At 35.8% G+C, this 27,378-nt stretch overlaps 1 protein-coding gene across 7 annotated transcripts in view; it reads right to left on the bottom strand.

Annotated features, from left to right (window-relative positions):
* Positions 1-27,378, bottom strand: part of DMXL2 (Dmx like 2) — a 54,972-nt gene that overhangs the window by 22,496 nt on the left and 5,098 nt on the right. For 5 of the 7 annotated variants that reach the window (XM_074880911.1, XM_074880914.1, XM_074880912.1 and 2 more), the window contains exons 2-22: positions 23,485-23,610; positions 21,723-21,794; positions 20,941-21,019; positions 20,161-20,317; positions 19,142-19,208; positions 17,109-17,287; positions 16,237-16,420; positions 15,092-15,266; positions 14,066-14,299; positions 12,687-12,964; positions 11,807-12,503; positions 9,898-10,019; positions 8,783-8,872; positions 7,306-7,423; positions 6,431-6,550; positions 5,794-6,021; positions 3,376-5,055; positions 2,967-3,077; positions 2,042-2,211; positions 567-664; positions 242-407 (exon numbers count right to left, since the gene is read on the bottom strand). In XM_074880911.1, the coding sequence (XP_074737012.1) occupies positions 242-407; positions 567-664; positions 2,042-2,211; positions 2,967-3,077; positions 3,376-5,055; positions 5,794-6,021; positions 6,431-6,550; positions 7,306-7,423; positions 8,783-8,872; positions 9,898-10,019; positions 11,807-12,503; positions 12,687-12,964; positions 14,066-14,299; positions 15,092-15,266; positions 16,237-16,420; positions 17,109-17,287; positions 19,142-19,208; positions 20,161-20,317; positions 20,941-21,019; positions 21,723-21,794; positions 23,485-23,610 (5,151 nt within the window). Of the gene's footprint in view, positions 1-241; positions 408-566; positions 665-2,041; positions 2,212-2,966; positions 3,078-3,375; positions 5,056-5,793; positions 6,022-6,430; positions 6,551-7,305; positions 7,424-8,782; positions 8,873-9,897; positions 10,020-11,806; positions 12,504-12,686; positions 12,965-14,065; positions 14,300-15,091; positions 15,267-16,236; positions 16,421-17,108; positions 17,288-18,090; positions 18,167-19,141; positions 19,209-20,160; positions 20,318-20,940; positions 21,020-21,722; positions 21,795-23,484; positions 23,611-27,378 lie in introns of those variants that run through there. The other 2 variants (XM_074880913.1, XM_074880916.1) reach the window with 2 other exon arrangements.

The raw sequence follows: 27,378 nt of genomic DNA, 5'->3' as shown, positions 1-27,378 counted from the left end.
TTCCACTGAGGACTGATGTATCTGAACAAGGATTCTGGCCTTCAGATCAGCTTCCAAGCTGCTTTTCACAGTAGCGTGGAGGTAAATGGTATGTCTGCAGGGCACAAGGGGGTCATGTGTGGACATACCATACCATCTGTGCTGCCACAATTTTTGAAAACATCAGCAGAGAAGAGCTTGTAAGGATTCAGTTACATAGGTCAAATTAGACACCGAAACTTAATTTCTCAAAAGTCAATACCTCTATAGCATCTTTCAGTGAACCTGCTAGCAAGAAAAATGCAGCTGATTGTTCAAAGCGTTGTTTTCCCAACAAAGCAAAGGCGTTTTTCAAAGCAGCTTTGCGCCATCTATCTTCACTGAAGTTGTGGCTGAAAAAGGCAGTCATCTTTTCATCGTGCTGGGACCTGCACAAAGAAATGCAATGTATGCAACTACTTATATAACCTTGGCATACATTCACTTGAACAACATCACTTTAAATTAAATTCTAATCTTGAATGAGTTCTGCTTTGCATTCCCAGTTCAATTAAGATTTAATCAAACTTACAATTAGCAGAACTCACCTAAACAGACCCCACACCACTGCTTTTTTCTTCATAGCAAGGTAAAAAAGTGCAGCATCTAAGGCGTCATTGTTCCTCTGGAATGAAGCTTTTGCAACCTGTAGTAAACAAACCCTACTATTACTACTGAAAATATAAAGGCTGCTTTTAGCTAAATAACGTACGTTCTCTGTCAAAGAGGATGGTCTAGGTGACTGTATTATTTCTACAAAGCAACAGTAATTTTTGTCAGAATGTTTTATTCGTATGTGACAGCTCTCATTACGCTGTAAATGTTCTTGAGAGTCAGCAAAACAGCACTACTGCAGATATTAACCCCTCTCAACCACAGAAGGACATTACAAATATGCAATTAAAAATATTTTCTTTAAAAGTGATACAGTAACTCATACTGTTATGTGAAATTCCTCTTGCAATCCATTATTTACATAGACTTAAGGTAATAAAAGTATTTCTTTAATGAACACTGTTTGGTTTTTGTATAGCACTCAGAGATATAATTGCATTGGAATTGGAGTACTAGGATAATTAAGTTTTGCTCCTGGATGTTTTGAATGTCCTGTAACTTTTTAAAACATGTTTTTAGAACAGATGACTTGGAAATCTAGTAAACTAATAAGTACTTCTGTTCCACAGACATTTCAGAGATTGCAATATTTATTGTAATTCAAAGCAAAAGCTGGTAATTATTCAAAGCCATCAAACTTCAAGTTACATGAAAGCTGAAATTCTTATTAAAGCAAGGATTTAAATCTCATTGGTAGCGACAGGAAACAGTTTTAGATATTATCTCAAAAATATATTGCATTTTATCCATTATTAGACCTCCCATAAGAAAACTCTGCATGCAAATGAGATTTGGTGTTAATTTTGGTTTTACGTAATATAGGTGCGTATTTCTAAAAAATATTAATTTTGTGACTCTACAGAAGAGTAAAGCCTGAATTTATTTCTATAGCATTTAGTTTTATTAGATACTGTATTAGATACTGCATTTAGTTCTATATTATTTATAACAGTCTATTATAAAACCAACAAAATTTGCAACAAGACCTTTATATAGTTTTTACTGACTAATATTTTTAGATATATTTATTTCTTAAATAAAACCTACTACTGAACTCAAAGCATAATTCTCTGTTCAATCTACAGATACCTACTGTCTCATATATCTGAAAACAAGATGATTCTTAAAAAAAGTACTTAATATGTAACTGTAAAAAAGGGGGGGGGGGGGCAGAAATTAGTTGCTTCAGAAATAGATTTTCCCTAGATCAATTGTATTATACCATACTACTGAATAATGAAATTTGTAAGCCAGGACTGCCAACGTGAGTTGGCATAGAAAAAACTAGTTAAGCAGTCCTCTGGCTGGGCTTGAGTACAAAGGAATTTGCTATATACAAGTCACTGGGCCTATCTGTTAAGGCATACCTAACAGCATGTAACTATAACTTGTAAGCAATAAAAAGTACCTTCTCAATGCACCTTCGGAGTGTGTTGATATTCCTGACCCACCAACCGATACCCATAGCTCTTAATTCAGACCATTGTGGGTCTCCCTTCTGGATAGCAGGAATCATATTGATCAACTCCTCCTCAGCCTCAGAGTGAAAAGCCCATGCAAAATGGCAAGTAGATAGGCCTAAACAATAACATAATAAAATTCAGAATATTAAGACTTGTTAATAAGCAGATGGAGTATGTCAGAGATGCAAAGTGGGATCTCCAACCCAAGAGTTAGGTAGGTCCGAGAGACTGTTTCCCTCAAAAGGAGGTAAGCTGCTAAAGGAACAGCTGAAATATCTTTTTGCTCACTAGGGATGTCCTCTCCTCAGTGCTTCTTTCATCATGTTCCAGTACCCCATTCATATATGTACTGGAGTTATATGGTGAAAGACTGAAGGAAAAATATTCTGTTATCAGAGGCAGACCCATTCTGGGCCAGAAACCTTTCTGTCTGCTGTTTAGGTGGTAACTAACTTTCCTGCATTTCACAACAGCATTTACTCAGATTGAGCATGGGAAAAAACCTGCTGTGAGGACAGAATAAAATAATCTTTAAGGTCAGAAAAAGCCATGCTCATATAAAGCAGTATCTTCATTCCTCCAGCAGAAACAATGAAATACATATACAATCTGTATGTTATCTGGTTGGGGAACTTATTCATGCCTCAAACTGAATGGGGCAGAAGCTATCTTCTGTTCAAGCTATACTCTTTTTGCTTACACCGTGCATGTAGGGAAGCCTATACTAAGCCTCTGCAAGATAAGAGCCTTAATGGAATACATATAATCTAAAATTAATATGCAGATAATAGAAATATTGTAATATTATAAATCAAAATCCTGTCAGCTCAAGTGGATCAAATTAAATCAATACTTCTCTTTAAGAATTACCTTGGTGAAGCAGCTGAACTCGATACAGAGGTGGGAGTGATGTCAGAAGGCAGGTGTGCAAGCGCATGGCCAACAAATATCGTAAGCCACATTCATCTAAGGTATCTCTTCCTGTGAAATATGAAATACTGACTTTTGAACATACAGGTGACTACAGGAGGTATCTACACATTTCCTCATACACTGCATATGATAAGTTGTATGTTTCTGAACTTGCTGAGAACCCGAACTTAGAAGTTATTTATTATATATGAAATATAAGTAGAGACTTATATTTAAGTGTTTCTTACTGTATCTACTCTGAGTAACTGATGGTAGCTTTTAGCTTTGTAATCCCCAAATACCCAAGGACTAAGTTTACCTTTGCTTAGAACAAGAATGTTAATTCAATAATATGTCAGACACTAACCTGAATAATTCTTATCTCTGTTCTCATCTAGTTCAGTGCTTGTTGTGGCCACAGTGTCTGCCAAAGCTACAAGGAACATCTGCTCCAGTCGAGTGAGGCCTGGCAGACTTGAGTGCATCAGGTGGCTTGAAAGGACACTAGCATGTTCTCGGCCGAAGTAAGTTGGACCGTACTGTGACAAATTAATAACTTTGGATTTACTCTCCCTCTTTTCAGGCTCAAAATCAATAAAGTCTTCAGTTGTAACAGGCTGAATCTGGAATAGATCTGAGTACTGATCCTCTGTTTTTCTCTTAGCATGATCTTCAGAGCCCTGAGGTATTTTAGACGTTTCTTCAGAAACATAAGTGGCGTCTTGATCTGCAGCAAGCAGCGCATACAGCGGCAGTGGTGGAATTGAGTCTATCTCTGTATAGTCTCGAGTACCATCTTTTCCAGCTGTGATGGTATCCTTTGCAGTACTACCACTTACACTAATGGTGCGAGAAAGATGGCGTTTAGGACCAGTTCCTTCTCCAGCTTCTGTATCTTTAACTATTGCAACTTCTCCTGCAATACATTTAACTAAATGCGATAGAATGGCTTTGGCTCGGCGAACTTTACCCAAATCCATAAGTTCTAATAACTGGGTTGGATGATACTGGGGTAGAGTAGGTGAAAGAACATGAGCAGCTTCAAAAAGGCCACCATCCTGAATTACAGTTGGAGTGCCAAAAACATCATCTACAATACCTGCCCCATCAATTACACTGGTCTTCTTTGCTATCAAGCTTGTTTTGAGTGGATCCTGTGTTGTTGAGTCTTCAGTAGTAAAAACTTCACTTTCTCCATCACCAAACTTGACAGCGTGTTTCCACTGGGCATAAACATGCATTTCACAGTCCATTCCCACTACTAGTATACCATCTCTCACCCAGGACAGAGAAACAGGCAGTGAAGGAGTGCCATCTACAGATGATACCAAGTCAATTGATCTAAGCAACACCCACTTTGACTTTATACCTTGTTTTATGCTACCACCTAGTGGTAAAGTAATGACAGCTACACCCTCTTTGCTGCTCGTTTGATCTGTTACAATTCCCGAAAGTCTTCCGTACATGAAGATGTTGGCACCAACTCCAACTGTCAATATATGTGAGCCATCTTCTTTTGATACCCAGTCCAAATGCACCAAATGCTTGATACTGGGCACCAGGTATTTGTCTTTATTCAAAAAAGCATCCGATTTACTGTAAACAAATAGATTACTATCTACACTGACCCTTGAGTCAAGTACACTTCCAACCTTAACCAAGTCATCCAGATGAATTGTCTGTTCCAAAACCCATTCTGATCCTCCTGTAGACTCACATTCAAGTATACAAACATGCATGGAAAATTCTTTGGAAATAAAACCATTATGCTGTATGGGTTGTTTGTATGCTACTGCAAGACGTCCTGTATAAGAACAGCTAACGGCAACTGGCCTTCCCACTATGCTCACTGTACTGCTGTTGGCTTCTCCTTCATCGTTCATTAAAGGCCATTTTCTCCAATGATATGTTTCCCTTTCTTCATTTTTGCTGTTTAGGTTTGTCTCTACAGTACATCTCCAGAACCGCACTCTGTTGTCTGAGCATGATGTTACTATCAAATACGGTGCAAGGCAGACCGGGTATATTGATGAAGAACTCAGGTGACCTGAAGTTAGAACAAACATATTTACTTTTAGTAATATAAAGTAGAATGCCTATATGAATAAGGCAGATGTACCACTGTCTAACTACTGATAGGGAACTTTACAACCTGGTATTATTTTTCTAATTTGGAGTTGGGTAAGGGCAAATGTGTTAAGACTGATAGCAGTCTTGCAGCTTGAACATTACTAATCATCTGCATTTCTCGTCACTATTCAAAGAAGATAAGCTGGAACTGAACTAATTCAGAGAAGGGTTGTTAGAATAATGAGAGGAATACAAAGCATTAATCAGATGAGACTAAGGAAGTTAAAATTGGGTTCATATAGCCTTACCAAAATGAAACCTAAGAGGGAAGGGAAAAAACAAAAAGACAGGACAGACGCAGAAAGACAGACAAGAATTAGAAGATGTAAGTGCACCAGGTAAAAAAAGCACTATATACCCAACACATTAATGCTGGCAGATGAACAAGCGGGTATAAATTGCTCATTAATAAATTAAGACTAGAAGTTAAGTTTCCAACTATTAGAGCAGTAAGTTTCAGGAAGAGCTTTCCTGTGGGGACCTGATACACTTATGAAAGGGTAACATGACATGGGCACAATGATTTGAGAGTGCCTTTTTAGTCCCATGTTCCCTGTATCAGTAAATCAGAATGTGATAGGCTGAGGAGATACAATCCTATGAACTAGGGGGTAAATTAGTGGACCAACTGGGTAGAAAAATATGTTAAATTTACCTGCTGAAGGAGTTGCTCTTATTACTTCTACACCAAGAGGAAGATCCAGAGGTTGGCTATACACAAGTCTGGAGCTCAGAATGAGTTTACTAGCAGTCTGAAGATTAGCAATTGATGAAGATCGTGGAATGGGACTTATGCCAGGTGATATATCTGGAGAAGAATCCACAGTCTTCTGCTCAGGTACACTAAGCTTATTCTCTGAAGAAGCAGCTTCAGTTGGTTTTGCTACACAAAAAAAAACACAACAGTTTTTTTTAGCAGCGCTCAAGTTACACAGAAAATAATTATGCGATGTGTGCAGGCGTTAGTTTTACTGCATGCTGTGACTATTCATTTTAAGACACCCATAACATTCTGAAATACTGATAGTTTAAAATAAAGAATCTGGTGCTTAAGTACATTACTTACTCTATCAACAAATTTTTATATTGCTGTTGGTATAGAATGCAACCAATGTTTGTAAGGAATCTTACTGGTTTTATTGCATTGATAACCCAAAGATTCCTGGCTTTGAGCTTTCTGCTTGACAAAGGTGATACAATTTGTTTTAAAATAAACCACCAAGCTTTAAGTTTTATTTAAAATAATATGAAAGAAATGTCTGTCTTTAAGAAGATTACAGACACTCACTCACCTAAACAGGCTTGCACAGATTTGAGATGAAGATGCCACATCTGAAGAACAGAGCAGCCATCACTATCTTTTTCAATTACTACTAGGTAGAACTTCTCTGAGAAAGGTGGTGGACGATACCCTGTAATTTAAACATATTATCACTATTATGAAGTTTATGTTCAACGTAATTTTCAATTACAAAAAACTCTCTAAAAAGTATTGATACTAAAAAAACCCTGTTTTCTTCTTTGAAAGAAATTGCTTGCTTATAAAACAAAATATTCAAACAGCACCATTAACAACATTTGTTTAATCAACATTTTGTTTCCTCATGGCTACAGAAGAATTACGAAAATGAAGAGATAGGCTGGCTTACAGACAACCTGAGAATTAGTGGCAAATCTAGTTTATTAGATATATTTCCCTTCCCAGTCAGTTTGAATTATTTTGCCAAATTGTAAAGGCTCTTTCCCACCTGCCTGCTTTCTTCCTTTTTCTTTTAAAGTTTTAAGTCTACTACCTAATTCCCCAGCTACTTTCTATTGTATTAACTTGGAAGTCAGATATATTTACCTTATCACCTGGAACTACATGTTGATGCAGAAAATACATTTCTGTTCTATTTTGTACACATTTTTATATATAATATACAGCATTTTTAAAAATCAACTCTGTCATATAAGTTAAAATCTTTCACTCTAAGCAAATTGGAATGCCTTTGTTTAATACCGTTACCATGTAAACAATTCATATGAGCAACATGAAACAGCCACTTTATAGAATTCTAGAGATTCTCATTAAAAAGGAAACTAGCATATGCTATCTAGATTTCAGCATTCTTTAGGAACATTTTTGGTACCTACTTCATTCATATTAGTTATTTTTATGCTATACCTTGTGACGGCTGGAAAAATATCTCAGTTTCCTTCCCTTCCACATCTTCCTTATGTGGTTTGTATCCCAAAATGAAGTCTTCTTGAAAGACATGAAGCAGTTGTGTGTTTGAGCCACACTGAAACATTAAGCAATAGTTATGCTTCCAGAACAGTATAGCAAATTTTTGTACTAATGCAATTATTTCTTTTGCGCAGTCTAGCCACCAATGAAAATAGCTTTCTTTTATAGTGTTGAAAATTATTTAATGCATCAGAAAAACTAAACATTTTCCTCTTATATTAAGAAGAGTATATTCTAGAACCTATTGTTCATATATTCAAATAATCTCACTGAGATCTACTACATTAGACAAATTCTGTAATAACATTTTTGCTGCAGTTATTGACAGATGAATTAGTATCCGATTGGCTTCTATTACTTTAGGTGTTGAATAAATGACAGTGGCAAAAATTCTTAAGACTTTTATCCCTCTTGAGTGGGAAGATGTGTCTACAGTGAATTGCTTGTGAAATCTAGAAAAGGGAATCAATTGCAGATTTTCCTTCTCTGGGATATCTAAACAGCTGTCCTTCTGGACAGCAACAGATATCTTTGTACCTCCACCTCTCTGCAAAGGAGGCTGCTGGCAGTGAAATCCTTTCCTGCAGGCAGGGAAAAATATGTCCCCCAAAGACAGTGATGGCAAAGTTTTCACGTTGCAAAACACCCTCTTTTTCCAGAGAAACAAGAGTAGTCATCTATAAAAATTCTAGAAAAAATATTTTGTAAATCTGAACTTAAAATTGAAGATACTATGTGATTAATACTTAAAAGATGTAGAAATTTATTGACAAATAGAGAAATACTTCTTTATGTATGTCAAAAACATCCAGATGTCTAATTAAGAAATGGTAAAACACTGTTTTCACAGGCCGCTTCCTAACAGAAAACAGCACTGGAACATGTATGATCAAAATAAACGTGAGTAAGAACAAGGTATAATAATAGTATCTCCTCATTGTTTGAAATGTATAGCTGTATTAATTAACAGATAAAAATTTGTCTTACAAGACAAAAAACCTGAAGTCATACATGGCTATGATTCCTACATTTTGGAATAGTTAGGTCTAGTTTTTAGGTTTTGGATTTTTTTAATGTTGTTCACCTTTTTGTTTGTTTGGGTGTGGAGGGGATTGTTATTTTTTTCTTTAAATTATGATGGGTTCGTAAACCAGTCTTAAGTTTTGTTTTCATCAAGATTTATGCTTCAAAAATACTGTTACACCCTAACAACGGTCTCTGAGCTCCTAGCAGCTAAAAGCTGTCTCACTAAAGCATTCAAGGTATCTCAACATTCACAAAAATTCAATGCAATCTTTATCACCATAGAGAAATGTCATGTCTTTTACCTCTTTTTAACAGATCAGGTTAATTAACAGACAAAGCTATTAAACATCTTTATGTGATACCCTTAAAGAGTTAACCATTTATTTACTTTGTTAGTTATTGCATCGAGTTCAATAATGCATCCTGGTCGAGCAGTAGATTGTTGGCTCACAATGTTAAACACTTCCCCAATAAGTTTCTGAAACAGAGCAAAATGAGAAGAGTTATTATATTTCTCCTTCAGACAGAAGGAAATTGCAGTCATTTACAATAAACTGATGCTTTAATTTTCCTTGTTGGCATAAACTGTAACAGACTTCTTCCTGCTACCATTTTGGCACTTACAGATAACGTGTTTATCAAGACATTTGCACTGTTTGTGAGTGTGCAGCTATTCATGGGGACAGCCCACCAGTTTTTATGGAAGCTAAATGTTTATTTAAAGATTTATCCTTTCATAACATAACTTAGTATCTGTGCCATTACAAACTCAATTATACTGCTTCACTTTTGTTTAAAGCTTCAGGTTTTGTCACAACATGTAAAAAATAAGCCAGTAGAGCTTATAAAGTGAAGGCTCTGTTGATTTTTGCTGGAATGTTCACAATCATTGCTCCTAGAAGAGATTCCTCAGACTGATCTGAATACTGACAGGGTCTCTCTTGCAGGATAGCTTATAACAGAAGAATGGGGAAAAAAAAGGAAGATGTGTTGCTTTATACAGTAACAGTGCAAGATCAGGCTTTACTTTGCTTAGTCACAGAAATGAAAATTAAGTAGGATGAAAAAATTGCTTATTACTGAAGAAATAAGAGCTACTATTACCCTAATCAATAACCTGACGATTCCCTCCTACCATCTCTGCCCTTCCTTATATATAGATGTAACTTAGGTGGGTACACCCAAGTTGCTCTTTTGTCTTCACCTTTCCACTTACTCTTGACTCCCCTCTTTTGAGAGGACAAAGAAAAAAATCCTATTTTTCCTTGCCCCACCTGCTACAGGTGGGGAAATTTTGTTTCTGTCTAGCCACTTTTAGTAGTAATAGCTAGTGTTTATAGACAGCTGCAAAACACGTACTTATGCGAGGTGTAAGATCCTATACACAGAATGGCACAACAGTTATACAGAACTAAGTGAAGACAAACCACTGGAGGGAGGGAAAAAAGTTACCTTACTTAGTTTTATTTCAATACTTTCAAACCACTGCTACATAAAACTTACAGATGATTCAGGGTCAGATAATTCATCTAGAAGTTTTCGTGCATCTACAACGGCTTGATAGAGTCTTAGATTTTTGCCATCGGATGCAACAAAGCAAGCACTAGCAGAGTTGCAGTATGTACCTAATAGAAAACACAAAAATTCCATCATTAAAGAAAAAAAAAGGTAGTCAAATGGCATCAGGTAGTCTATTACAATCCACTTCACGATATCTGAATGTGTTTCTAACATTATTTTCATAAAGGACTGAAGCAGAAAACCTAAGCAGTTGTGTGCATTAAACCACCACTATCTGAACTTCGAAGTAACTCCCTTTCTGCTCATTTATGTAACTGAAACCCCTCATAAAAGTCAAATAATCTAAGCAGAATTCATCTATATTTACAAACATTGTTCACACATGCAAAACCCAGTATGTAGTACACCTAAGGGAACACTGCCATTCCTTAAAATGGTTATGTTTTCTTCACTGTCACCCCTAAGGAGGTGCTCGGAAGGGCGAACTCTAGCTTCCCTAGGTTGTCAGAGATGATTTAGAGTAGAAGTCTAAGGTAAACTCTTCAGCAAAGCTGAAGTAGCTATAGCTTTTTTCCTTGTTTACTGTCTCTAGGCTCTTTAGATAAAATTAACCTCTATGAATATTCCCTTCTACCCTCCAGTTAAAAGTGCAGATATAAAAGCAAAGGGAGAAATATATCTGCAGTAGTGAATAATATATGAAAAAAATGTAACTGCCTTTTTTTTGCTTCTCTACAATATATAGAACAGGCTTGACACAAGGTTTTCTATTCTGATATACGCTTTCCTCTTACATTATGAGGGTAGAAGCTATTTATTTGTGTTTAGAAGACTGTGGGATTCAGACAGCACAGAAAGTTACTCTTTGAGCAGAGAAAATGGATTTATTTTATTTTAAATCAAAGATATGTTATACATTTATTAAGCATATTTAGGATTTTTGAGGTTGTACAACATCTTTGACACTCATTTAATCATTGCAAAGGTCACACTGGCCTTAGCATAATAAAATAACCTAGCATTATTAGTATAAAATTTAATGTTACCTCCACAGCACAAATGACATTTTTAGTAGTGTGTACAAATATGACATCTACAACAGCATCTTTATGATAATTCAGAAATAAGTATCTGAGTGGCTGAATAGAGTAACATTTGTAGAGACAATTTTCCTACCTGCAATAGAAAGCCCGAAAATGAAATACAAAAACTGAAGATTTGTCCTAGGGCATTACACATCAGATGTTGTACTGCCTGAGCTCTGAAAAAGTATTATTTGCAGTTCTCTAAAGTTAATGTAGTCTATTTCTTCAAAAATGTTCTGTGTTCTAAGGGGGCTTTTGTAAACCACTGATGGTCTTAAAGAATTTCAGTATGTTCCAAGATCTTCTAATCAGAGTTCTTAGCCAGCATGTTAAAAGATTTTGATACTGTAAATTTTGGCTGAAAAATCTTTCCCAATAATTCAGATGTTCAAGTGGTCCAAATACTACAGTGGTTCAACCCACTGCCTCCTGCAGCTGTATGTGGTCAACAACCCAGATGCCCAAGTCACCAGAACATCTGCATTAATACCATGTCAATGCAGAGAACACTCAGTGAAGCTGCCTAAAGCACTGAAGAAAGGAACCATCTTGTTCTTTGTGTGATGATTGTTTACTCGCACAAAGAAGTTCCTGAACATCAGCTGATCCACAGTAACTACAGACACACTCAGACCAGATTAAATGCTTAGCCTCAAAAGAAAGAAAAATGCTTATTTTGCATAATACAAGGAAATTACTGAAAAGTTAATATAAATATATTCCAAATACAATAGCAATTTATTTTAACAAATTAATCTATGACTCACAATGTCAACTCTATATGGAAGCACGCTAAGTATACTCACCAAGGCAATAGCTGGGAATAAGTGTTGGAAGCCAGGCTACGTTAGAGAAAGCGGAGGTATGAAGAGAGTTAATTCGAGCCAATTCAGATACTCCTCCAGTGTATGATAAAGGTCCTATAGGGTCTACACGCCACAGAATCAGCTCACTATAGATTGCATTTGGGTCATGGAATGTACGGGTTGCTGCATTTTTAAGTTGCTGCCTAGAAGAACCTTTCACATGTTTAATAGGATCCATTATTCTGTTTATCCTGTCAGAGTCCCAGGAAGTGTCTGATTCAGGAGTCAACAGAGCATTATGATGAGAAGAGGTTAGCAGTAGTGGTAGAACGGAATGGCAAGCTAGATCATTGAGATGAAAACGGTGACCGCAGTACCTAAATTTATGTGATACAGTTAGCACCGTAGTGAAAGCTGATTTATCAGCAAAAGTAACTGCCCACTGATTTAGAGAGCCATCTATATGTTTGGAAATCATCATTACTATGGGAGAAATTATATTCACATTTCCACTGTCCTGGGCAAAGCTTGGTCCTTTATTTGCTAGAGTCTTATCTGGAAAGTCCATTGTCTTCTGATGTACAGCATTGCTGTTATCTTTTACAAAGACAGGGCAAGCATACATCATAATATTTTTGCTAAGGGAACTGGCATCTCCTGATGGAAATGCAACAGGAATCCTAGAAGAAAATGAAACCTAAAGAAAAAAAAAAAAAAGGAAAATTAGAACAAAATAACCCAGTTTAAGTCTGAATAAATGTTAGCTGTTTCACAGAAAGTACTTAAAATTAAACTCATATTGATGTTCAGATATAAAAGAAAGGACTCATGATTGTTGATTAAGATCATAAATAATAAAACAATTTCAAATATGCAATACCTGAACTTGTCGAAAGATGCCTGGAGTGTATTCATCTAAATACTTCACATGCCACACCAAAAAGGTACCATCAATAGGATGGATAGTAAAAAGCATATCTGGATTTCTATTCCATTCCGTTAGGAGCAACTCAATTTTCCGATCTAATAAAACTGTTGGAAGAGGCATGCGTGGGCCTGTTAGTAGAGATGTTTTGGGGCTTCCCTCTCTTTCTCCATCTTCATGTTCTGAAGAGCCTGTACCAGTTCCTGTCTCTGATTCTCTATCTATAGACAAGTCTGCAACAGAAAAGAAATGTGCCATTTTATCCATTGCAAAGATTTCCCTATCAGTTTCTATTCAAAACAACACAACATTTTAAAATCTGCTAATAGTACTATCTGATAAGAGCATTCATGCTCTTTGAGGGTAGAAGCATCTTTCTTTGGTCTGTCTGTACAAAAATATGAGGCTCTGGCCTTTGACTATTGCTTCTAACTATACAGGTAAAAATAAACACAACCGTAAAAATCCAGATACTTAAGAGTCATGCCCTGCTTACGATTATTCTGGTCAACTATATAAACCCACACATTTTATATGAATGCTGCTTTCAAATTAATGTAGGGTTTTTTTGTATTTAGAAGGTAATCATGAAATACATGATATGTGATCACTGATAAGTAGTACGTATTGCACGTTCAGTAAGAATTATCACATACTTAACTACTGCATTGGTAATCTAGATTTTAAGAACCTAAGCACTGTAAATGACACAATGTATCATCAGTTTACTGTCACTAATTGGTCTTACTGTAGACAGATTTTTATTTTTACATATTCTTACTGGCCAAGTGACCCTCCCACAGCAGCATAAAGTATTTCTGGTAGGATATGTTTTCTATAATTAATTTCAACATATGTCTCTCCGTTCCTTTGTGAACAGCTACAGTTGGGATCTTTGGGTGATCGAACGTTTTAAGATCTAAATCTTGCCAGTACTGGAAACAGTGCAGTTGCATTAAAATGGATCTATGTCCAACCCTTCTTAAAGCTTGCCATAAACTGGTATGTCATTCCTGTCAATCAGACCGTAAGGTAAATAGAGAGCAGGTCTTAGTCATAATTTCATCGCTCAGTGGAATATATCCAAAATGGAAATGAAAGACAAAAACTACCTTTCTTTTTCACTGTGTATATCACTATTGCGTTCCAACACAGTACATAATTTAATTTTTCATGCCTACAATTACAGCAGCCAACATTTCAGCTGTAAATGTCTATTTATTTTAGGTGATAAAATGTTAGCACTTATAATTCTTGTGCTAAATAATTCCATTAATTATTGCATTAATGTGCTTCAAAATAATTCTTGTGCTACATATCTCAATATTACTAACCATGATCTAATTTCATATGTAAACCTCTTTCTTTTTCTTCCATTTCTTCTTCCTCTTCAACCTCAACATCAAAATCTTGTTCTAGTTGTTGTTCAGAAATTTTTCTGAGATGCTGCATAAATACTTCAATAGAGGATGTAAAATTAAATTCTTTATTATTCAACCAGTGAACAACGAAGCCTCCATTTCCTTCATCTACGTTAAAAGCTGTTCCAGCCAAGACTGATGGAATATCTGCGAACATTTTTAAACAAATAAAAAAGCCATACATTAAACTGCTCATCTTTATTTTTATATATATATACATACACACATTTATACACCAATTTCTTAATTAAAAGACATTTAACTTATTTTAGGTAGAACATCATTTGTGCCTGTAAGATTAGGAAAGGTAAGATGTAATCAAGTTTCTACATGCAATTGTAATAAAAAAAGTGTAAAGATATTTTAACACCAGTAAATTTACATGAAGATCGGTTCTTATGTGAATGGTAAATGATACTCAACAGTTCTAACTGCTCAGTTTCATATGTTGCAGTACTGTCATTTCATGTAGGGATTTTACGTAAGGCACATGATTGTGCTTTAATCTTTTCCTTGTTTAAAATATTCTGCATTATTCTATAAAAAGCAGCTGGTTTCCTGCCAAAAAAATCTGGTACAGCTTTTTTTTCATTCACTGTATGTTCTGTAGAATGCAAATACTCTATTCGTCATATACCACTGCCTCCCAAAACCCAACAATCAAATGCTAAGCAGACTTGAAATTAAGGTTTCTTTTGCTTTCTGATGTGCAAAAGATGAATTTAATTGGCTTTTAAAAGTGCTGAAGGTATTCAGAATAAATTCAGCCTCATTTGTCTTACAAAGTTCTATGCCAAGTAACAGACTTGTGAAATAACAGTCTTCCTACAAATTCCCTGTATTCAATTAGGCAAAGCAAAGAACGTGCATCTCAGCCCCTTTTATTTATTTCATTTATACAAATATATTATTACTGTTTAATAAATGGTTGTATTTCACCTGTATTAGGGTTGATGCTTGCTGCTATATGGAAGTGACCAAGTGCGTTTGCGTGATGTGAAATGTGACGCTGAACTTCATGAGTACCCTGTTGATCTGGCAATACATCTGTGTGGGTAACAAGAACTGAAGATCTCCTTTGTCCTTTTCTCATATTTTTCAAATGGTGAATTGTCTGGTATAGTTATAAAAAATAAATCAAGAAATACTAAAAAACTGTAAGGTAAAAATTCACACTTACATAAAGCCTAAAGCTTTTTAACTTCCTTCTACCTGAGAAGTAAAGGCTAATTTCCAAAGGATTATTTTAAATAGATTTCAACAGAGATTAGTAACACTTATGTACATCAGTTCTGGCCAAAGGCAAAGCTCTTCTAACAGTCTTCTGATAGTTCCTTTAATATCTGCTCCAGCAACCACACAAAAATACACACTGTTTTGTGAACAAGATTACAACAATCTAAAAGCAGTAACCTTTGCAATATAATTTTATAATGAATTATTTTTGTGTAACTGAAAATTGCTGAGAGCACAACTGATTCAACAGCCCAAAGCATACTTGGTTCTAGTCTCCCTGGTTTTGATGGTCATGATATGTAAGAAGTAAAAACTTGGTCTGATTGTAATAGTCTACAAATGAGTAGTGGGGTGGTTGGGTTTTTTGTTTTGTTTTCCTGTTTTAACATTGGTAGGTTTTCTGTAAACTTAATAGACTTGATATGACTGCCACTGAAATTGAGCCCCATAATACCCCCTTTTGGAAATGCAATTATCAAATCAGGTAACTAAAAATTAAGTTTATTTACTGCTTCCACTGTTTATAGAATGACAGACTTTCAGACCCAATCAGAATGACACCATCACTTACTATTCCATATTAAACATTGTCTCTTCACATCACTATCAGTTAGCTACAGAAAAAATAGATTGAGTTTTAAGAATATGGAGCTTGGATGCAGAGTTGCAAAGCCTCCGAATTCTTCCACGTTTAGTAATAGACTTCAAAAACTGATATGAAATAATTCAGACTATTCTGTTATGCTTATAAGAACTAGATAACACACATTCTTAAGAGTTCTACATCCTTTAAATATTTAAGTTTTAAGAATTCTGAAATAAAAAATTGACAAAGTATTTACTTGTACCTCTAGTGCATCCTGTATTTTGTCCTTCTGCTTTCCGGACTGAGAGATGGTGCTGCTAATGCTGGAAGTGCTAGTTTCACAGATCTGCTCACCAAGAAGAGTATCTTCTGGTAACAACGTCTCTGCCCACAGCCGACAGACGCCATCGAGACATGATGTGAGTAGCACATTACAGACCAAACCCCTAACGACAGACATATCAAGGTTACTACCCGATGTAATTAGATTAGCTATATGGACACAGCAGAAATTAAGGGAGTATAAAAGTATTTAGTAGTTACTGTTTCATCCAAATTTCTGCCTCTCCCCTAACTAAGGCTTTTGTATCAGTAGTGATTGTTGGCATGCTGATAAACCCACAGAATATTGGTAAAAGTGCATGTGAACACAGAATAGTTATTATTTGATAAATGCAACAGTTATTGTAATACTGCAGTTATGAAATTGCCTAAACTATCTAACTGGCTGGACTATGTGAAGAATACATAAACTGAAGAACTAATTAAACACAGTCTATACAACAATGCACAGAAAATAGCATACTAAATGCCAATCATGTAAACAAACATCTTATTTCCAATGTCAAGGCACCATTTGGTGAAAACAAAGCCTTACATCCATGTTTCCTGGCGTAACTTGAGAAGGCACTGAAGTTTAGACCATATTTTAGAATAAATCTCACCTGTTAACATGACTATCACTATTGTACTAGGTAATACAGAAGCTTATAGGAAAATGCTGATATGTTTTGTTTCTTGAAAGTATAAGCAGAATAATCTAATCATGTTCTTGATGGCCAAACTTTAAGCAGTATTAAAAAAATACTTGGTAAAAGGCTTGCTTGCTTTTTTTGAAAAAGAAATCTTTCAAACCTGGGCATGTACTTGCTAATGTTACGCCATGAAAATCCTGTCACTGCTCGAGGATGCGCCAAGTAAACAAATGAGAAGTGGACAACCCCTGAGCATTTTTTCTTTTCTTCATTCTCTTGGGGCAGAAGAGACGACTTCCAACCAGTCATAGGATACCAAACCTTTAAGAGGCAGTCATCCTAGGTAAAGCAATACAAAGCCATGGTGTTAGCTAGCTATAATTACAAATATCACAAAAAGAAAATCCCAAGTAATAAGGAAACTGCTGTTCTGGTATCTTTTGTGAAAACTTGATTGATCTGTGGCCCAGAACTATTTGCAGTTTGCAGACAACCCATTTCTGAGACCACTTATTTCATTGATGGTCATCCTGGAACGAGTTACAGGAGTGAAGACACATCCTGCTGGCAACACTCTGCTCCCATAAGGAATTTTTGTTCCAGTCCAGCTGGCCCCCTACTGTTCTTTTGGTTTCAATGCATAGCACATATGCATGCTTAAATCCCATGTCTGTTTCCCTGCAAGGAGAGAAGCCAGAAACAGGCTGCCACTCACACTACCATATTAAGCTCATAACAGCCAGTTTCTCCACTGAGACAATTCATGCTACAAGTCCCCGTTGGTACCCATGCACAGGAGGCCTGACTTTCCTTGAAAGCACTGTACTTGAGCATAGGCACACAGCAGAGGAGCAGATGCATATCACAACCTTCCCCTCCACCAGCACAGCCTATACTACCTTTGTAGTTTGAATGGCTGGGCACCACTGACATCATTAATTGAAACAAAACTGAAATGCTGACAGAGCAATACTACAAATGCTGGTAAGTGAGACTGGAGTATGACTATACTGCTGCGAGCTAAGGACATCACTAGTATGGCAACAGTACACTGTACACAGCTGGATGCCACATCCCTGGATCAGGATTGGCTGCTGGAGTGGAGATACAGAATAAAGTAAATAAATGAATAAATTACAAACCTCTGAGAGTGTAGATAAAAGATAGTATTTCCTGACAAGCATCGAAAAGTACAGTATCTGACCACAGATTCTGCAAGAAGGAAGTCTGACAGGCAGCCCTGTTAAGAATTATGATCAAAGCTGTGTACCTCATGAATCAACTAATATAGAGCTGTCCTACAGACAGGAAATGACTTCTGGAACCATCTGCCTCATCTATTTTGTCAAATTCTTTGCTATATAAAAGTATATCAATGGGAAATAGAAATATGGAATGAAGCAAATATTTTGATCATTTTCTAACCACAATGATTCTAAATGTAATATTTGTTAAGGTGATATAAGTACATTTTTAGTCATAAAACAATGCATTCAGTTGTCCTCTTTAGTAAGCATATGAAAACAAAGGTTTCTAAAATTCTTAAAGTTCCTGAAGTTCTATTCTTCAACCAACATTAAGTGCAAGCAATAAATGCTTACCCACCCAGACCTGAAAACCAAAGGGAATCACTCAAATGAGAGGGTGACTTTATTAAAGAGAATTATTAACTGAAAACTTAGCTTGAATAGCAATTTGACAAAAAATATGCCAAACTGAAATAGAACTTAAGAACTGATAACTGGACCCAGAATTCACTAAATAGAAAATCTTTTTTAATTTATCTACTGAGGTGTGCATATTATACCAGTTTAAATGTGTATGTGTTCTATCATAATGATCCAATATTTATCCTCATTATTTCCACCAAAGTAGAAAACCATGATTATGCATACCTGAAAGTTCATCTAAGTATACTTTATCTAAAATAGGCATATACAAGTCTGTATCATGGTCATTGGATTTCCAGGTTGACTCTCAAGTATTCAGTAAGAGTACACAGCTAAATCCAATTTCTTGTTGCTGAAAATCATGGAATTACATGAAAAGCATTATACATGAGATGATAATTTAACTTAGCTCATACTACAACATAGTGTATGGTCCAGAACTATTCTATATTACTTATTTACTTTTGTCAAACAAATGCAAAGTATTGCAAACACTTATTTAATTATATTTTTTTGTCCTTACCTTCCCAGCTGTTGCAAAATATTCACCATCAGGAGACCATGCCATCAAATGCACTGATACTGCAGTCCTAAAGAACATGAGAGTAAAATTTTAAGTTGTAAGTAAAGTCTATTTATTCTATAGTATTATTTCATATGTATTCAGTTGATTAAGTACTACTGTTTGTTATTTAAATTAAATATATTAGTATTTTATAGTTGTTATTTTTATGCTTCCGCTAAAGTATGCTTAAAGCATTTGCTACAGTGAAACAGAATATTTAGTATATTCACAGTTTTACAGAAAAACAGCCCACAAAATAAATTGTTTTAAGTCGGCAAGCCTAGGCTAGATCCAGCGAGATCACAGAAGTGAAGTTTGTCCCACCTGCTCCTCTACTCCCAGTTACGCCAAGACAAATAGTAGGAAGAAACTAAAGTGAAGATCTTTTAGATAATTTGTGATACTATTTGACTGTGACTACAGCTTATGGGTCAGCTGTCTGAAAGAGGAAAACAGCCTATACAGTGCTTTGTGGCACAAAAGCTGCCTATGAACCTGTTTGCTCTTGACTTTTTTGAAGCAGCTGCTTCCCAAGTCTGCGTATATACGGAAATGGCTGATCACAAAGCACTTCTGTAACCTGGATCTCAAATAGAACTGGGTAGAAAGAGTTTCAGGACCCTCTTCCTAAGATTCAGGAAGCAGCTCTCAGCTTTATCAGTGTAGCATATCTGCCAGCTACTGCTCCTCTGTTCAGTCTCATCAAATATCTCAGAACTGTCAAAGATGAGAAAACGGGAACAATTTTTATACATTGCTAGTGCTACAGTTTGGGTAAGCCTTTGACTAGGTTAGCTGGTGACAGGTCATTTGAAAAGTGAGGAATTTTTATTTGGAGTAACTTACATTGTTTGAATTTTATGGTATTTTAAGCTGATTTAAAAGCACATTTTAAGATATGGCTTTGGAGAGAAGATAGGGTTGATCTATGAGGTGGCACTGCAATTTGTCTTAAAATAAAAATTATCTCAACTCACTTGCACTGCCAGACACATTTCCAGTCATTTAGAACTGGGGGGACTTTATCATCTTTGATCCGATTGTCAGGATCATCATCTTCATCTTCTTCTAGAATGTCACTAGATGGAGGGGCCCACAGTTGCAAAAAGTCAGTTGCTGTCAGCAGCCTGCTACCTGAAATTGAGTAATACAAAGCTGTGAAACCAAGATGATGCATGTATATTAAAAGATTAAGCCTGTCATCACATTTTGTTGAGAATTATTCAAAACAGGTTGAAAACTCAACTTTATAAAGTCCATTTTTAATGATAGGGTATTCAACCATAATATACAGCTGTTTTAATAAAAACATTTTGAATTTATAATACCTTTTAAGAAAAGACATCAAAGCTTTTTTGGTGACTTCAAATGATAAATCATATTTAATAATGAATGTTGCAGATCCTAAATAGCCACTCACATCTCAAATAAATACACATTGTTAGACACCTTATAAGTATCTGTGTCTAGGTACATTGCTGACTTCAACTGTGATAAAATTCTATTTAAATGATTAGTGGTAATTTAAGTCAGTTAGCAACTTAACACTGAGTCCCAAACTAAGATGTTGCATAAGAGACTCAAACACTTGGCACAGCATCTTCACAAATGCTAACTGTAGCCTCACATTTTATACAACGCTGCCTGAGAACTGATAATCTAAAATTTCCTTATTCATGCTCTCATTTTGTTACAATAAAAATAATTTATGTTCAAGTTCTCCTAACTACAGATGTTGAACAAATACTTCACATTACCTTGAGGATCCCATGCCAGGTTGTAAGTCATAGAACTGAGGAAGAATTGCCCAGTTTTAAGCCACTGACACTTTAGTTGCTGTAGTTTAAAAACAGTAAAGGATTAATTCTCACATCAACAGCAAAATACAAAGGTATTGGTATTCTTTATTTCTCTGTAAAATTGCTATTAAGCCTGTTGCAAAAACATTCAGGACCCAGTGCTAGATTGCTGAATCTAGTTTTAGTAATTTCTTTAATTGTTTTATAAAAACTAAATGCATCAGAGTGCCCTGCAAACCAGATCTGGACCTGTCACACATACAAATATATCTGTAGATTATTTTAAACTAGTTAGGTCATATATTTATAACAACATAAGAGATGGCAGTATAGATGCAACAAAGATTGTGAAACCTGCTTGAGAACATATTTCAGGCTTTAGCGCTCAGCACGGCTGTGCTGTTAAAACAAGCCTGGATACACATATACAAGTCTAAGTCATAATTTTATACCACAGATCTGACGACCTCTTCAAGGTAAAGAAACACCAACTTGTCACCATGTCATTCCAGTATGAGATTCAAGAACAAGATGTTGTTGTGAACTTAGGAGGAGTGCAGTCCCCAGTTCGATTCACGCAGTTGAAGATTTTACCCATCCAATTTTATTACGGATGGTGGAAAATATTCATCCATTAGTCTTTTTGTGTGCCAATACAGCATAATAACAATAACTGACAGACAAACTTTTGCCTCTTCTAAGAGCCTAAACTGAATTACAAACATGAAATACATACTTACACAATTTCTTTTATGAGAATTTATACCAAGCGGTTCAAAAATGCAAACAGCATTTCCATACGATGCTGCAATCTGGAAAAAAATAAATAAATTGAAGACTCAAAATGTAAGATTAGGAGATAAGTGTAACCACTTCTTAGTATTCCAAAATAGCTAAAGAATTTCCCATACCTTCTACGTGCCATTGTTCAAGAAAAGTGAAATCAATGCAAATGTCATTAATTGTGTTATAGGTATACTTTCTTAAAGAAGTTGAGAAATACTTACTTCTCAACAAGCCCATCTTTAAGATTTTAACTCTAAGTAGGGAAGACATCTTGTTCAGTGGGATAAACACTGTCAATCAGATCTAATATATTCTTCTAGGGTAACTACTGTTAATGCATAAGGGAAAGCTGATGCCTTCACTACTTCTGCCCACGTTCTGTCTACTTCACAGCTAATAAATTAATTATTAGTGTCTGGGTCTCCGTGTGTTCCCAGATTCCATTTTGTACCACTAAATAATAATTACAAGAAACAGGAGGAAATGTAATTGTATTTTGAACAGTTAAACACATTCTGAAGGGAGACAAATGGTAAACAGAAAAACTGAAGTACTTATACCACTGAACCCCTCAATTTCTTTCACGCACTTATTTCACAGAAAACTCCATACACAAAATGGTCTTTATTAGAAATTTATTTGGTCATGTTTCTAATACTCATATGCTTGTGAGTACTTTTGACTACCTTTAAATTCCTTTTTCTTCCTTAAAAGATTTTAAAAGAAAAACTGTTTAACTTCTTCCCATTGAGGATCTGGTTTCCTTAATACAGAAATGATGTAAAAGTTTCACAACATTTATTACGAAATTTTATTTCCTCTTCAGGAAGAGGGGAGTGGGGGAGGGAGGGTTGCAACAGCACACACCCAGAGAACAGAAGAGACCCTGAGTTTGGAGGCCCGAATGCAGAAGCACCCAGGGGCTCATGGTGATCTTGCAGGGGCCACCTGTGCAGCTGGAATCTCTCTTCCAGCCCTACTGGGACTGCACTGCTGCACTGCAGGGGCCTTGCCAGCTAAACCTGCCCAAACCCTAACTAGGGCTTTCTCAATACTGCAACCAAGTTTTAACCAGCTAACATTAGTAGGCAGTGACAACTGACAAACAAAATTTGCTCAGTGCACTACCATATCTCATAGAAAGTTTTTTCTCAGCAATCCAAACCACCTCTTTAGAATTGTTTAGGGATTAAAAATAAAACCACATAGCCAGTCAAGGGGCCATGCAGTTACAACAGCTCATACTGTACTACTTCTAAACACATTAAACATGCCTAAGCTTTCCTGAAAAATAAAGTATTTCTAATTCATTACTTTGCAGGACACACATGCACATCTGTGTGTATATATGTATACATGAATGATTTATCCTTGTTATCTTTAGGTAAAGTATACAATAATGAAGACAATAACAATAATACCATTCCAATTCTGGTACTGTACTTTAACTAATACATATTTCCACATTTTGTGAGACCTGTTATTGCAGGTCCTGGAAAGGAATAAAAACCATTGTTACAAGGTGACTCCTGCTTCCCCTATCCCCCCCCTCCCCTGAAAAAAACCTATTACATTGAAACAGTTCTTTGAGTGACACAAAAGGTGTCATGACATTAACTCATTAATACCATTAATATATTATGTTGCTGTTTAATTATTTCATTTAAAGTATTCAAATGTTTTTAAAATTCTATACAAATTTATTAAAATCCTTACCCTGCCTTGTCGTTGGGAGCACTCCACACAACTGACCTGGATATTTCCATGTTTAGCACCAGGAATAATTTGCACACACTCAAAGTCATTTGCCAGAATAACAATATCACAACCAGAGCCATATGCCTGAAATATTTTTTAAAAGAAATACAATTAAAAATTTATTTAAAAAACTGAATACTTGTAAGATGACTTACATTTTTGAGAGATCCATTGAAACACGATGTTACTATGTAGCAGGTTTATTTCTTGCCAATTCAGTAGCACCAACAGAATATAAGCAACAAGTGAAAACAAAGTAGCAAAGGACACCTTAACTTACAGCAAACAGAAACAGGGAAAGCAAACCAAAACAACCAAATGCCAAACTTTAGAACTTAAGCTCTGTGTGTACTTTCACTTTTTTTGTTTTGTGGAATCTTTTAGTTGCTTTTTTTTTTTTTTTTTCTCCCATCCCTCCAATTCTTGTTGCCTCTTAGAGCAAGGCAGCCAAGAGTTTACTATTCAGGTGCACTTATTGAATTTGCCTATGGATTTCTTAAATATGTGTGTTATGCCTTTTTTTTTTTTTTTAAGAAAAAAAAACATTATTAAGTGATTCTTTTCTACAAAAATCCAATTTCTGGGCTCCTCTGCGTTTTAAGAGGTGCACGTTACTATAAGACTGTAAAAGAACAAAGATTTGTTTGGATGTGCCATATCTTATGTAATGCACACTACAGTCTAAATAATTTGTTTAAGAATAAGTCATAGAACAATGATAGCTTGCAGCACTTTTTATTGCCAGGATAAATATATATCTGTCTGCCAACCTTTCACTTGTCCTAGTGTGTCAGAATATTCTAAAAAAGTTTAATCACTCCAGATGATCTGTTCCACTGAACTCCCACATTCAGGCACAGAAATCCCTCCCTAGCAACAATCTATCAGTAAGCCTTTTTAAAGTAAACTGTTACAGCTGTAAGTCTCTTTCCTTAAAGTAACTTTTCCACTGATTCCAATACAGTAAGCAGAAATTTTACAACAGCTGAATTAAGCAGAGAGTGCAAGTCCTCAACAGTCAGTTTTAGATGGTACAAAAATCACTTTGTCATTTTAACTTGTCTCCTGCTTCTTTCACAATAATTTCCAAATTACTGAGTCGTAGCTCTCTCCTTTGAAGTCAATCAGTTTAAAGGCTACCTGTCTTATTTTTGAGAAGTGTATGAGAAATTGTGAGTATTTTATAGATTTACAGGATCAAAGCCCTTTGATGGGCACACTAAGATAACAGTACAAGATAACCACTGGAACTAGAATGGAAAATTTAGGTCTCATGACCTTCTATGTCTACTTCTGATCCTCCTGGAAAGGTGCAGCAAGAGTAGAAGTCTGAAGAAAAAGGCTTAATTTTGTGAAAACAGTCACTGCTAAAAACAAGGAACAGCAATAGAAGCAGCAAAGCAGTAACTCAGGCCTCAGAAATTACACCATATAATTGCACACACAAACATGAAAAACTACATACAAAACACAGATTGTCTAAAAGATTTCCAAGGTTATTTCACAAAAATAAAGTGACTCAGTGCTGTCTGAGTCCTCAAGCCCACAACCGTTGTTCTGGGAAGCTCTGAGGAACTGATACTGGAGTTATTCACAGTGTCAGCAGGGGAGGAAAAAAAACCTCAACTGCTAAAAGGTTGTTAGAGGGAGATTATCTATGTAATAGAATATCCTAGCTCCTTGACAACTAGGCTATGCAATTATTAGAACCAGTCTGGAAAGGAGTAAGTTATTATTAAACTGGAATAGGATTATTTCTAGAAAGTCAGAGAAAGAAAGATGAGATTCTGAGATAAGTTCTAGCATTGAATGGAATGTCTTTTCGTTTTATTGTTTTCCTACTTTTTATATTGGAATTTGCTGCAAAACAAACTCCACCAGCAGCGTGGAATGCTGGACAGGCCAGCAAATGTTCACAAGTAGGAAGGAAGATGGAGACCAGGATGTGAATGCCCATAAGTAGACAGGATAATAAAAGCAGGTCCTCTTGGTCTAATAATTTATTCAGAATTCACAAGCAACTGATGTCCTATTTACTTCAAAGGGTGAGCAACTAAAGCAGAAAAGAAAGACTCCCTTTCAACAGTCTGCCTCGTAACTACTAATACAAACCTACTAAAAGACGTGATTTAAATTGATAGAGTAAAAAAAGGTACCAAGCCACTTCAAACAAAGGACTTAAACCTTTCAGATACCCTATTTTTTCATAGGCGATACTGATAACTTGACTTGCAGATTTCGAGCTAAATTAAACATAATTTATCACTGCTTGCAATCCTGTTAGCTGGAGATACGGATGTGTGCCTCAGAAATGATACAGGGAAAGGAAAAGACTTCTCAACTTTAATGTCCTTATGCTTACTGTTCTTAAACATGCACGTTTGATGTGTGTGTATCATTGATAATGCACAAACCAGAAAACATTCTATACTTGGGTATGTCTGTTGACTCAGTGAAGCAAAAGAATTTAGTGGCTTCCTTTTAAAATGTTTTAATTTCTCTTCTCTCCTGTCTCCTGTCCGCACTTCTTGTTATAGTCACAAAGCAGTATTTTCCTGGCTAATTATACTATTTAGCATATTTTTTACAAAGTTAAGTAAAAAGGTGGTTGTGAATTAAAAGAGTGGTTTACACTAGAATTTTTTTTTTTTTCTTAAAGAATCAAGATGTAGACACCTCTTTCCTAAGTGAAATCTTATTACTGTCATTCATATCCTTCCTACTCTTTGCCTGTGTTTGGCACTGCACCAACAAGTGACTCAGCACACCTAAGTGTCCTGTGACAACAGAGAGGATCTAGTCTGTTAGAGACCCTTGTCGGGACACATACCAGGCTTCAGCTTAAGGTTCTCTGCGCAAGTGCTGTCTCTTGGTTCTGGGGTCATCTCAGTGTAGACATTTATTCTGAAAATGTCTCTAACTTCTTGAAAGTATATTAAAGTTTACTTACCTTAAATCTTAAATTTACTTCAAGAAGTACATTTATTATATAACCCCACCTTTGAGAAAAGGTGTCCCCTCATTTTAAAACAAGTATTCACTTTTTCAAATTTATAGTCTCCAAATTTCTCAAAACAGAAAAGGTCAATATACTTTTCTGTACTGAAAGATATTTCCGTATTTCACATTATACATCTAAATACAAGCTTTCCATTTGATTACTTTTATGAGGCTTTTCTAATATACTCAATATATTAACATGTTTATACTTGAACAGAACACATTTCTATTAAATCCCCTTTTCATTTTGTCCTTTCACTCCTCAAGCTGGTATTGCAGAAGTACCCTACATTGGCAAAGAATAGGGAAGTGTCACAATATTTAACATCAGTAGTTCCTTCTTAAGGATTCAGCTGACATCTTCAGGGAGATCATTCATGCCACCACAGGTCTCTCCTGCCAGAGTAACAGCGGCCACAATATTTGTGGCAACAGACTAACAGTCTGCATAGCCTGATAAAAAGAACGGAAAATTGGTAAGCCATACAAAAGGAAAGATGGAAAATAAGATGCTGAGATACTGTAATGGATGAGAACAGCACAGAGGTCTTAGATAAACAGAATTATAAGCAGCCACTGAATGAAGCAAGTGAAGTAAAAACCACCCACATGGAGTATCTGCCAACCTCCATTTCTAATGTCACTGATAACTTCAAAGAGAAAATTAAATGGAGTTGCAGAACCGCCAGAACACAAGGATGACTTGCAGGATCCATAAGCAACTAATACGCTGTAGTTTGCCAATGTCTGCTCTAACTGTCAAGTTCTGGGACCACTGAATTGAACAATGACAAAGCTCTAATTGAATGCAGAAGCACCAGCCAGAAGTAGGACATTATGTCCTACTGTAAG

The sequence above is a fragment of the Strix uralensis genome, chromosome 11 (genome assembly GCF_047716275.1).
Source record: "Strix uralensis isolate ZFMK-TIS-50842 chromosome 11, bStrUra1, whole genome shotgun sequence".
In the NCBI taxonomy this organism is placed as follows: Eukaryota; Metazoa; Chordata; class Aves; order Strigiformes; family Strigidae; genus Strix; species Strix uralensis.
This window is presented reverse-complemented; position numbering and strand designations above follow the sequence as displayed.